This window comes from Perca flavescens, chromosome 2 (assembly GCF_004354835.1).
Source record: "Perca flavescens isolate YP-PL-M2 chromosome 2, PFLA_1.0, whole genome shotgun sequence".
Classification (NCBI taxonomy): Eukaryota; Metazoa; Chordata; class Actinopteri; order Perciformes; family Percidae; genus Perca; species Perca flavescens.
In genome coordinates, this window is record NC_041332.1 from 39,410,559 (window position 1) to 39,422,391 (window position 11,833).

The following is an 11,833-nucleotide window of genomic DNA, read 5'->3' on the forward strand; positions in this document are numbered from 1 at the left end:
CCTACTCATGAACTTACAATCGTGAATCGTATTGTGAGTTGAGTGTATCGTTACATCCCTAGTTGACATAAATCCTGTCGACTGAAATACATGCAGATTGATAGCTGCTATAAGTATTATAATTGATGTGTTTTATCCCATCATGTCAGTAACTTGTGTGTCTGTGTGTTTTCAGCGTGTGACTCCATCCATGGCGGAGTTCCTTCAGAAGCTCAGGACTAAGGTTCGAGTCGGAGTGGTAGGAGGGTCGGACCTTAGTAAGATCAAAGAACAGCTGGGAGATGATGGTAAAACACACATCTGTACCTCTGTAGTAGACCAACTGCATATCTGTCTCTCAAGTATGTAATTACTTTTGACTCTCTGTTTTCTGTATGTTTATGTGGATAGTGATCCAGAAAATGGACTACGTTTTTGCTGAGAATGGTCTTGTGGCCTATAAAAATGGACAGTTACTCTCTGTCCAGGTAAGATTTATGTTATGTCACCAAAGCACACCTTTTTGTATAACCTTTAATTATTCAGGGAGGGCCATTAGAGCAAGCTCTCTTTTCCAATGACGCCCTAATTACAGCACACATAAAAAATATATAAAACGATCTCAATTACAGTAAATAATATGATCATAAAAATAATCATAAAACAATACCCAAATTACAATATGTAAAAAATGTATAAAGGAACAATCACATAATTACAGTACACTTAAACAATAAAAACAAACGAATAAGAAGGCAATAAAAAACAAGAGCAGTCCCTATGTAGCACATTTTCAAGTATTATCTTGAACGTCCCAATGGAAACAAGTTGTTCTAATTTGAGAGAATCCTGAAGCCAGTTCCATCTTTCAGGATCATTAAATTAAAAGTAAATTTTTATGTGAATGCTTTTAAGCCTGTATTTTCAAAGTCTTTGTTTGATAGATTAAGATTATTTGCCATTTGAATCTTGGTTTTGTGAACCCAAAAGTACGACGATACCCTGAGTATGATGCGTTACCTCATGTAACAGGCCCCAGAAGGTTAACTTTGTGTGCTTGCTGTTGTCAGTCCATCCAGGCCCACATGGGTGAAGATCTACTCCAAGATTTCATTAACTTCTGTCTCAACTACATGGCCAAGATCAAACTGCCCAAGAAAAGGTACAAACATTGAGTCCTGATCTCATTATCAATATATATATATATATTTTTTTAATAACAGCTAGTTCTGTAGTTCTGATGTACTGGGCATGGGAGGATGCTGGGAAGCTAAGAATGTAAATAATAATGGATAGTGATCATCTGGTTTAGCTACATTGTAATGTGTAATGTTTCACAGGGGGACATTCATTGAATTCCGTAACGGCATGTTGAACATCTCCCCTATTGGACGCAGCTGTACACAGGAAGAAAGGAAGGAGTTCTATGAGCTAGATCAGGTAGCAAACACATTTACACTTAAGCCATTTCTTTGGCTTCAGTGAGAACATTCATTATTTAAAACTGCATTAATCAATTCAATGTGAAATGTGCAGTGGGCAGCTGTTTTCATGAATTTATGAAAAAATATGAATTTATACCTAATATGCCTATTCTTGTGCGAAATGTTCACTTTCTTGCTGAATTAATGGTTTTCTCAGACTAGGAGGCAGTTCACTGAGGAGTGATGGTTAAAGTCTGTGATTATGGAAACAGGGTTGTAGGATGCAGCGTCCTGATTGGTGGAAATGCTTGCAGAAAGAAACGCTGTTGTCAGGTAGAATGTCACTGTCAAAGAGGCTGAAGCGAAAAGTTGACTGGAAAAGCCCAGCTTTAATGATGAATGGACAGGCTTTGCATTCGTCATGTATGCCTCATTTGCAATGAAACGATGTTGTTGCAAAATAATACAACCAGCATCATCATCATCAAGAATGAAGAACACAAACATAATGGTCGCGCCATTCACGTCCATATTAAATAGCCACGTGTATAATTTTTTGGTCTTAATACAACCGTATATTTACCGCTCCAGCGGAGAGGATGGTTCGCTCAGCCAGCAGTTAAGTTCATAAAAAAATTGTCAAAATTTCAAGATTCCAGGCAAACTAAGATAAACAGTTAGACTACAAACCGACAGCTTTTGTTTTAGCTTGTTTGTAAAAATTTGCTATTTGCAGAGTAGAGCTGTGTTTGCTTAAAACAGCGGTGAACAAGAGTGGACTGAGCAGACAGAACAGATTGATATATCGCTTTCTACATGTTTATGCCGGTCTACAGGTGAGTGCATTGATATGTATTGCCTACTTACAGTAACGAGACTAGCGTGAGTTAATCTGCTCCAGCGGCCATTGATTATCCTCTTTGTATTGTTCCCAGTCAGGTGCTGCGTGTTTTAACGCACACACATCTCGACTCAGTGGTGTGTGTGTTTTTAACGCACACACATCTCTGCTCAGCTGTGTGTGTGGAGCGCAGGCATCGCTGTACAGAATCCCGGCATGTGAATAGAGATGCAAATACAGGGGGCTGGGATTGTGCTCTACCTGTGTAATGTTACCTGCTGTAAATGCTTGAAATGCTAAGTAACCGAACGCATTTTTTCCTCTTTACATTTTCTGAATTCGTGATTATTTTGCAGGCCAGACTAAAAGCTTTGGCGGGCCGGATCTGGCCCGCGGGCCTCCAGTTGACGATCGCTGCTATAGGCTATTATTGCAGCCATTAAAATAGTTCAGTTTTGTTTTTCATGGCAAGGTGGTTATATTTATTTTCGTTTCTTCATTAGCTTAATTTAGAAAAAAAAAGGTTTGGAGCATTTTTTGTGTGTTAAATTGATGTTACAGTTACAGTAACAAACAGCAAACAACAGACTTAATACAAAACAGAAAAATTACATTAAACACTAAGAAACTCAGAATTCTGTAACAGGACATGTGTACATATGTCATTTGTTTGTGTGACCGAAGAGTGCAGCTACCGATAGCTTTTGGCGTCAGTCGAGAACATAAATGAGAAGGCTCAGTCCTGGCTTAGTCCAGTCATCCTTTCTTCTGTAACTCTTGCCAACAGCCAAGCCCAATTTTACTTTGAAGGATATCAAACAAAGAAAAATGTTGTCCCCTCGTCTTAAAATGTTATAAATCAATACTAGAGTAACCTACTTTCCTGATTACTGCTGCATTGAATGAAATGCAGAGGAGAAATCCGTCTTCACAAAATCATCTGTTGACTGTTTGATGGTTATTTATTTGTGCTTTAGAGTGTAATAAATGTGATTTCTTTCTCCCAACTGTTCAATGACAAATTCAAGTAGCTACAAAACATAAGTTCTGCTGGTATACAGATGGACTGGACTATGTGATGTTAGCTGTTCACTAGTCTATATCCACTACGGTCCACTTTTGGGATTGCTCCAGTGCCGCAGGAAATTCCACCGGATGCATGTCTTTTGCCGATGTCAGTTTCCTTCCTCTTTCTTTGTGTTGGAATTTTAAACTCTGGTCGATTTGTGAGTTTTTGAGTTTATGAGATACTATGGTTAACTGCTCCTCAGATCTCTGCTTCGTAAATTGAGACAGCTAGCTAGACTATCTTTCCAATCTGAGTTTATTCTCGTATGACTAAAACAACTTTTGCATATACACATTTGGTTTAAAGAAATGCCAATAAACCAGAGCACGTTTTTCTCCCATCCCGGAATACTGTGAGGATTAGCCAGACCCTCCTCCACAGCGCTGTTGCAGTAGGTCTGGCAATGTGAGACTAGCTGTTCACTGAATATGATAATGTGTAATGTAAAGCCCAGCCCATTTCTAGCACTTAAGGTAATTGTTATGCATTGCTCCTGGGTTGTGACCCAGGTCGTACCTGCTGCCTGGCTTGGTTTGAATTTTCAAAAGAAGGGTTGAACATTGGTCAGATAACCAGGGCCCAAGTCATTGGTTTGAAAGAGGTTTAAAACATGAAAAGGAGAAGTCTATACAGGCCCGATACCCAGCATGTGTGCTCTGATGTGAAAATTTGCCTGAATTTCGGCCACAGAGGCGTAAATAAGTCGGACCCCGTCGGGCTCGGCCTGAAATGCAGGGCTCTAGTTTGTGTGCTAGTGGCCACAAAATGAATGAATTCAGGTTAAACTTTGTCTATCTTTGCAGAGTGTATCCGACACTTACATGATAGCAAGATTGTGATAGAATCTACATATTATGTACAGTCAGTGCTGTACAGATTGTCAAACATGGAAATTTGTTTTTGTGTTCTTCATTAAAAGCTAAATACAAATTTCCAAAATTGGCTGAACTTTTTCTTTAACTGAAGCCACAAAACCGAAACTGTTGGTATAAAAAGAAAGAGGCTGTGATTTTTTTTGTTGCTCTTTTCAGAAAGAGAAAATCCGAGAGAAGTTTGTATCCATATTAAAGGAAGAGTTCAAAGGAAAGGGATTGTCATTTTCAATCGGTGAGTCCACTGCATTCATGACAGTTATGCCGTGTTTGTGTTTAGGGTGAATCTGTGTTCAAAAGCTAGACAAGTCCATTTAAATTAGTGCTGGGCAGTATGAAAAAAGATTCTGGCGGTTTCTAGCTAGCAGCTATAATGTTACCCAGCATGCCATTTGGTGGTGTAACTGTTATTAGTGTTACAGATTGTTTATGTCACAAATAGTTGTGTGCTATGGTGTTTAATGCCACGTTCTATTTACCTCGGAACTCGGAAGCCGGAACTGGGAATGACGTCCTACCCGAGTTGAATGCATTCTATTTAAAAGTCAGATTTTCATTGTTTTCATTAGCTCTAGCCCGGTAAGCTATTGTTAGCAACCAGTTGATAACGCATTACGCCGTTTTTTGTGCATTCAAACAGCATAACAACATGTACACAGATAGAAGTTGGACATGCCTGTGTGAACAACTGATTCAGTGACATAAATAAGACAGAAGTGCTTATAACTTTATGTTACTGCAGCTTTCACAACTGTTGATACAGGGGGCAGCCATGTTGGATTTTGAACTCGGGCTACTGCGAGGTTTTACGAGTTCCGAGCTCGTAAATCCGAGGTCAGGGGGCGTGTTTCCGACTTTGACCTCGTTAAAACCGAGTAAATAGAACGCGGCATAATCCTGTCAAAGAGAGTTAGTTGTGGGTTATTAATTGTTGAGTGAGTGACAATGAGTGAGAAAGGTACGCAGTTAATAGGGGCCCCGTTCTCAATTCAATTGTAGTTCCCCTTTGCCCTAGCCCTCTCCGCGCCAATACCGTATTACAGTATATGAAAAATGTATATAATTTGGGAAATGAATACCGGTAAGAACCGGTATACCGCCCAGCACTAATTGAAATACATGTATGTAGGGAACACAGCATCAGTAGCAGCTTCAGACTTGTCTGCTTTGATTAAGTTATTGATTGATTTCTATTTTGGGAAAACTGTAGACATTCTTTGTCAAACCCAGAGGTTAGCACATGAAAGCGTAATGCAACACTTAACCAGCAGGCTACAAAACAAAACCATATACTACTACAACTTGGGGTAGTGTGAGACATCAGTTTAGCTGTGGCTGTTTCTTTGTCAGTGTGATGTTAATTTCCCACATCAACTCTTCCTGCTTCTTGGTCTTCGTTTCTCTGCAGGAGGGCAAATCAGTATTGATGTGTTTCCTGATGGTTGGGATAAGAGATTCTGTCTGGGGTTTGCTGAGAAGGACAACTACTCAACCATTCACTTCTTTGGAGACAAGACCAAACCTGTGAGTATGTTAACTACTGCTGATGTCTGTAGATCGCACATGGTTCTTTCAAAGGTAGAATATCAACAGAACGACAAGCTAAGATCAGACAGGCAACCCATCAAGACCACACACTTGGAATATTAAGCCAAGGAATGTTTTATTTTTTACATTTAATGCACTAGGCAGACAGCAAAGTACTAGTGGTGACAAATCCTGACTGGCGTTGCCTAACGTCACCTTTGTCTTGTCCAAAAAGTTTCACTTGAACACACTGCAAAGACTACAGCCGACGGCCAACTAACTTGTACGTTCTGCGCCAACTAACTTGTACGTTCTGCGCCAACTAACTTGTACGTTCTGAGGAAATAACTCTTAATACCAGCAGGCGGCGGTAATCTATTCATTGTTCCAAAAAGGGAAACCGGATATACAAACTGTTGCTATGATACATGCAAAACAGCCACTGCGGTTGAATAGTTAATTTAGCTTAGAACGGTTCCTAACTGAGTGAAATGACCCAGAAGTAGTTAAGTGGCAGCCATGATAAGAGCTGTTCCGATTGTCTAAGTGATAAGGAAAGGTGCTTCAATGCTTCCTTTATCATCTCCTTTAGCATAGGATACACTGGACCATCCTATCCGAAAGGAAAGGAGATCATGCCGTCCAAAGTCCTTGCGGCAGGACAATTTAAAGCGACGCATCACCATTTCACCATTCATATTCAAAATATTAGTAGCAGTAGCGCCAGCAACCGTAACCCTGTGAGACATTTCAACCCAGCTAACCGTAATGATAATGTACTTTATATCACTGTTTTGAGTTGTTTAATAAACCGGTTAATGTGAGAACTTAACTCTCATCTCCGATGCGTAAAATTACAGTGAGCATGTGTTTACAGAACTGTGAATGAATAGATCCCTGAATCCAAAGTTACACAGCTCACTGAATATTGGTTTAATTTTAACCTAAAGCAGCGTCCAAAACAAGTTCACCTGTATACATACATTTAACAATTATTTTCATAAAATAATTGGGATTCATGTGGATAAATATGAGTGGACAGGTGGGTGAGCGTGAGCAACCAATTATGATAATAAACTTTATTTGCAGAACACCTATACACGAAACAGCCTTCAGTCCAGTGCTTAATAATAACGAAATTATGTGCAGTGAGTGTTTCATATGAAGAGACATGACCTATGCAGAATAAGAAGGAAAAAATTGGTGAAGTCATATTTCCACCAGGTTATCCATGTTTATAGAGCCTGCATGAAGTGCCCACCCAGTGAGAACCCAAGGTGCGAAGTATCCAGACTTGCTTCTGTAGTCCACCTTCAGAACAGTGTAGTTTCACCGACAGATCCACGTCATTAAAGGCCCGGACACACAGAACTGATAATCGGCCGTTGGACAGTCTGGCGAGGTCTGTGACTCAAGTCTGTTCGGTGTGTTCCGTGCCGTCATCCGTCCGAGGGGCCGTCGTCCTTCATTTTGGCTGATTTGACATGCATAATCGGCTGGGCGGGCACTGCCGGCAGTCGGACTCAAATGACCCATCTGATTGGTAGAGTGCTAACCCGGAAACAGGGAGCGGAATGAGCGTGACTAGAGTCTCTCAAAATCTGACAAATCTTTTAAGCTGACCTTTGTTGATCTGAAATGAAGATGTTTTGGTGAACTATTTTAGTACAATATGAGATTGTATAACAGATTAGCGCCGCCTGCTGTTATGGAGACTTATTACTCTCATCGCTTTGGTGTTGTCCAAGGCACTTTTTTGACCAATTTGGGGAGACTGATCAGCCCAACTGACGTTTGGCCGTCGGCTCTGTGTGTCCGGACCTTTACATCCGGTGTCGCATGATTACATAGCCGAGTGTAATGCTGTGTTCCAGACACAATTTTTAGCCCTAAGTGACGACTTCAAGTTATGACTCACGACTTGGTAGCGTTTCAGCATGACATCATCCAGATAAACTGTGATTGAATGAAAGTTGGTTTAGTTACGTTTATGTACAGCAGATTTGTGCGTCTGATGATACAAATAATGACATTTGGCACACCGTCAAAGCTGACTAGCTAATCATTGTGCCGTTGGCAGGGTTCAGGTTAGGCTACCTAACGTTAACGTTAGCTAGCGCTAGCTGATACTAGCGATTTCTAGTCGGCAACATATTTTGGGCTCCATTTAATAAACATAACCTGTAGTAGTACAAAATCACATGTGTATTGTTTTGATACAATGTGCGGAATTACATTACGTTGCCTATTTTTGTCTTTTTATTTCTATTTCTCACCGTTAATCACCGGCGTCTGTACAGCATCAACAAGGGTCGCCATTGTTGTTTATGTGTGTGTGACGTCAAAAACTGTAACTGGGAGTACAACAATCTGGTACGAGTTCATGGGTAGTAAGTTATGGTTTTGACTGCCGTTCCAGGGCACTTACATGAGTAGAAGGTTGTGAAAACACGGGTTACGGGTTGCCAGGAACACGCCATAAGGGCAGGTCGGAGTCTTTTCCTAATTCCTTTTAATTCCCCTGCAAATCTTTCTTTGACCTCATGACATTTACCATCAGGGTTAAGGAAAAGTGGTTAATAAATGACTTAGTAGGTAATTTTTTTTTTTTTACTTTTCGACTGCAGCCGACGTTTGCCCGACAGCAGGCGCATCGGGAGATGGCTAGCCAGATTGTCCATTCCCAGGGCTGTCATCCATTATCTCAGTAAGGAGTGTCCCTGCGGTCCTGAGGGACTGAGTGGCCCGCTGCAACCGGCTAGATAGCTATGCTAATTCCACCCACCGTGCTTTCAGGCTAACAGTTATAGTGGTTACAGAAAATGAGCCAAACTAAATTGTCCCTTGTGCATTCCTATGCTGTGACAGTAGTGTGTGAATGAAACATTAAGTTGTTAATGTAGTGGCCAGCCGGTTAGTTAGCTAGGTTGCTTGCTAGGGGGCTCAGTTGGCAGTCTAGCACCAGCCACGGTGCAGAGAGATAGAGGGGTCTACGGTCTACTCTTTAGATTAAGTTATATGTAGTCTCACATTGCCAGACCTTCCTTCAAAGCACTGCAGAGGAGGGTCTGGTTAGTCCAGGTTTATTAAAAAGTGGAAGGTAAAGAAAGCGAAAGGTAATGGACATCTGGCCAAAAAGAGTGACATCCAGCGGAATTTTTGGCAGAACGAGAGCAATCCTGGAACTGGAACGTCGTGGATATAGACTAAGTTTTATGGTATAGGACATTATTTCATTAGTTTATTATTTAATGTGTAGGTATGTAGATCTTTCAAAGGCCATGTTCATGTTGAAATAAATATACCTGCACAAGTAGTTATATATCTCGTCGTATGTTTCCCCTTTTATGGACATAATGTGTAAAAATATTTATTCTTTTTTGTCAGAGGGAATATCCAGACGTAATTTTTAGCTAGCTGTGACAGCTCTAATGTTATGTGTATTGGATTGATCAGATGAGATGATGAAAAATGTGAAGAGAGTGCGTGTGCTCTCTTGACTTCAGTCGTTTGCTTTCCTCACTTCTATTTTTCTTCTCGTGCACCGATTCGCTCTAGCTAAACTGCCAATCGGAGAGATTCCTCTCACCGACACCGATGTAGACATTCCAGATAAATAAGGGTCTGCATGCTGTGCTGTTGTAAAGGTGATCACGCCAAGGGATGAGTTGTAAAGACCGGACAAGACAACCCACTGAGCTCTAGCTGACTACCGTCCCCATTCAAAACCATTTTCCCAGTGATCAGGTTGATCCAGAGCAGTTTGCTGGGTATATAGCAGTTTGCTGGGTATATAGCAGTTTGCTGGGTATATAGCAGTTTGCTGGGTATATAGCAATTTGATGTTTCTGCCAGTAATATTAGCAGTTGTTGAAAGAAAATAAAAACAGTTTATAACTCACTTCATGTATAATTTCACTGAAAAGAACATCATCCTCTGTCCTAGATAACTAAAAGTCTCTATGGGGTATTTGTAGACTGAGAGCAATAACTAGTGGTTTGAATGGAACCTCTCTTAAGCTAACCTCTGTGTTTCTGTGTAGGGAGGAAACGACTATGAGATCTACTGTGACCCACGGACCACAGGCCATGAAGTCTCCTGTCCAGAGGAAACGCAACAACTTTGTCAGCAGCTTTTCTTCTCGTGAGCGAGAAACCGCAACTGTTACTGTATGCTGACATTGTTTTTACAAAACCGACAAGAGGGACTTATATTAGGGGTCTTATTTATCGGTTTAAAACATATCTAGAGATTGAACTACAAAAAAAATCATTTATGCGGAAAGAGCCAGCGTCATAGTGTTGTTGACATTACCAAAGGGTAATGTCAAGGGTGGAGAGGGAACACTTACTGACTAATTGAAGAGGGATTTCTGGGTATTTTGGTTGCGTTTTGAATGAGAGATGTAATGGCTTTGAATGTGATTTAATGGTTTTTAATTTGTCGTTTTGATTCTGGCTGTGTTATCAACATTACCTCATGGTAAACCTTAAATTAAAACAATTGCCAATTAAATGTGTCCATTTGCAGTTTGTCAAATGTTGTGGCTGTAGCATTTTATGTTGAAGTCTTTTATTGGGTTCTTTGCTCAGCCATGTTTAGTATCATTCTATCTTAACAAACCGTAACCATAACCACATCCCTTGCTGTGTGCTATGAGATTTTTCTCCTAGATGTTATAAAACAAGAAGTCATGGTCATCAGTAGACATTAGCAAACTGTACATTAATGTGGAAATATCACCAGTGAGTGTATCAATATTTTTTGTGGCCCCTATGGTACCTCATAACATTTTTTGGAGAATGTATCTGAAAAATATAGCTTTGTACAATTGTGTGACGTTCCCAATACATGACACTTAAACTTGAATGTAGTATCAACTTGTATCAAATTCTGCTGTAAAAGATGTGATATTTGGGAAATAATAAAGCATATAAAGTAAAAAAGAAAAATATATGCTAAAAAGTATAATGAGGATTTAGAAGTGTTATTTTGATTTTTAACAGTAATGTTACAAGTGAATATGACCCAAGTATAAGACAGTGTGTGAGTGCATGAGAAATAAATCTTATAGCCAAGTACATTACTCAAAACTAAATATACATCCTCCCAAAATGAATTGAGTTTTTCACAACTCCAAAAAACAGCTGCCACATTGTCTCCAACAGGGCTGGTTTGTTGAAGATGTTTGGATGCTGAACTTGTAAGGTGTAATAAAAAAGCGCACCAAATTCTTCCAGTTAAACACTTTCAATTGTTGTGAACTTGTGGAAGTATGTTGAGTTTCACACATTCATACATCTGATGGAATTTCCACTTTTAATTCCTTTTCCCACCTTGATTTCAGATATAATGTTGAGTTGCCCCTACATTCCATAATACTTTTATAAAACTTACTTTAATGTATTTACTATTTGACCTATAAGCATTCATCATATCTTTTATAACTGGATAGAATTCTTGCGAGTTCTCCATTTTCAATTTTTTGTTGTAGTAATCTCTAAATTCTATGTACCTAAATAAATCCCGATTGTGAAGGAAACATTGTTCTTTTAATGTTTGGAAAGTCTGTAATTCCTTGTCTATTATCGTACACACTGCCTTAAGTTACTTTTACTGCCCATTGCTTGAATATGGCATCATTTCCTGGCTTTAACTGGGTGGTAAAGGCTATCCATCTAAGTACTTTCTGGTCTTTCCTTAGTTTGAGCTGCCTGACAAAGTTAAACCAGAACTCTAGTGCACCAGAAGTTATAGAGTCTACTTTACATTGCTTTAATAAATCGGGGAATCTCTGTATGTATGTGTATGTGCGTCTGTCTTTGAACTATCTCATTACAGTTCATCCAATCTACTTCACACTTGGTTTTCTGGCTACCCAATGAACTTGGGGTTTGGAATTTGGAGAAGTTTGGACAGCGTTGGATATTGGATATTAATAAACTGTGAATTAAACTAAATGACCCAACAATAAAGGTTGGGGAAAAGATGCGCTGCCATAATGCTGGGTTTTCCGTGTCTACTAATCACAATAAAAGCCAGCTTAAATTCACTCAGCATTTGGCTAAGAGGAAACATAATAAAAATGCATTTTCTAATAATGACGAGATGGCACCGCTG

At 39.7% G+C, this 11,833-nt stretch overlaps 1 protein-coding gene across 1 annotated transcript in view; it reads left to right on the forward strand.

The window, feature by feature from the left end:
- pmm2 (phosphomannomutase 2) overlaps positions 1–11,255 on the forward strand; it is a 13,245-nt gene extending 1,990 nt beyond the window's left edge. Inside the window, exons 2-8 of the mRNA XM_028602106.1 lie at positions 176–287; positions 391–467; positions 1,050–1,141; positions 1,320–1,419; positions 4,345–4,420; positions 5,594–5,709; positions 9,756–11,255. Coding sequence (XP_028457907.1) covers positions 176–287; positions 391–467; positions 1,050–1,141; positions 1,320–1,419; positions 4,345–4,420; positions 5,594–5,709; positions 9,756–9,860 — 678 coding nt within the window. The 3' untranslated portion in view covers positions 9,861–11,255. The remainder of the gene's footprint in view (positions 1–175; positions 288–390; positions 468–1,049; positions 1,142–1,319; positions 1,420–4,344; positions 4,421–5,593; positions 5,710–9,755) is intronic.
- Positions 11,256–11,833: the final 578 nt, after the last annotated feature.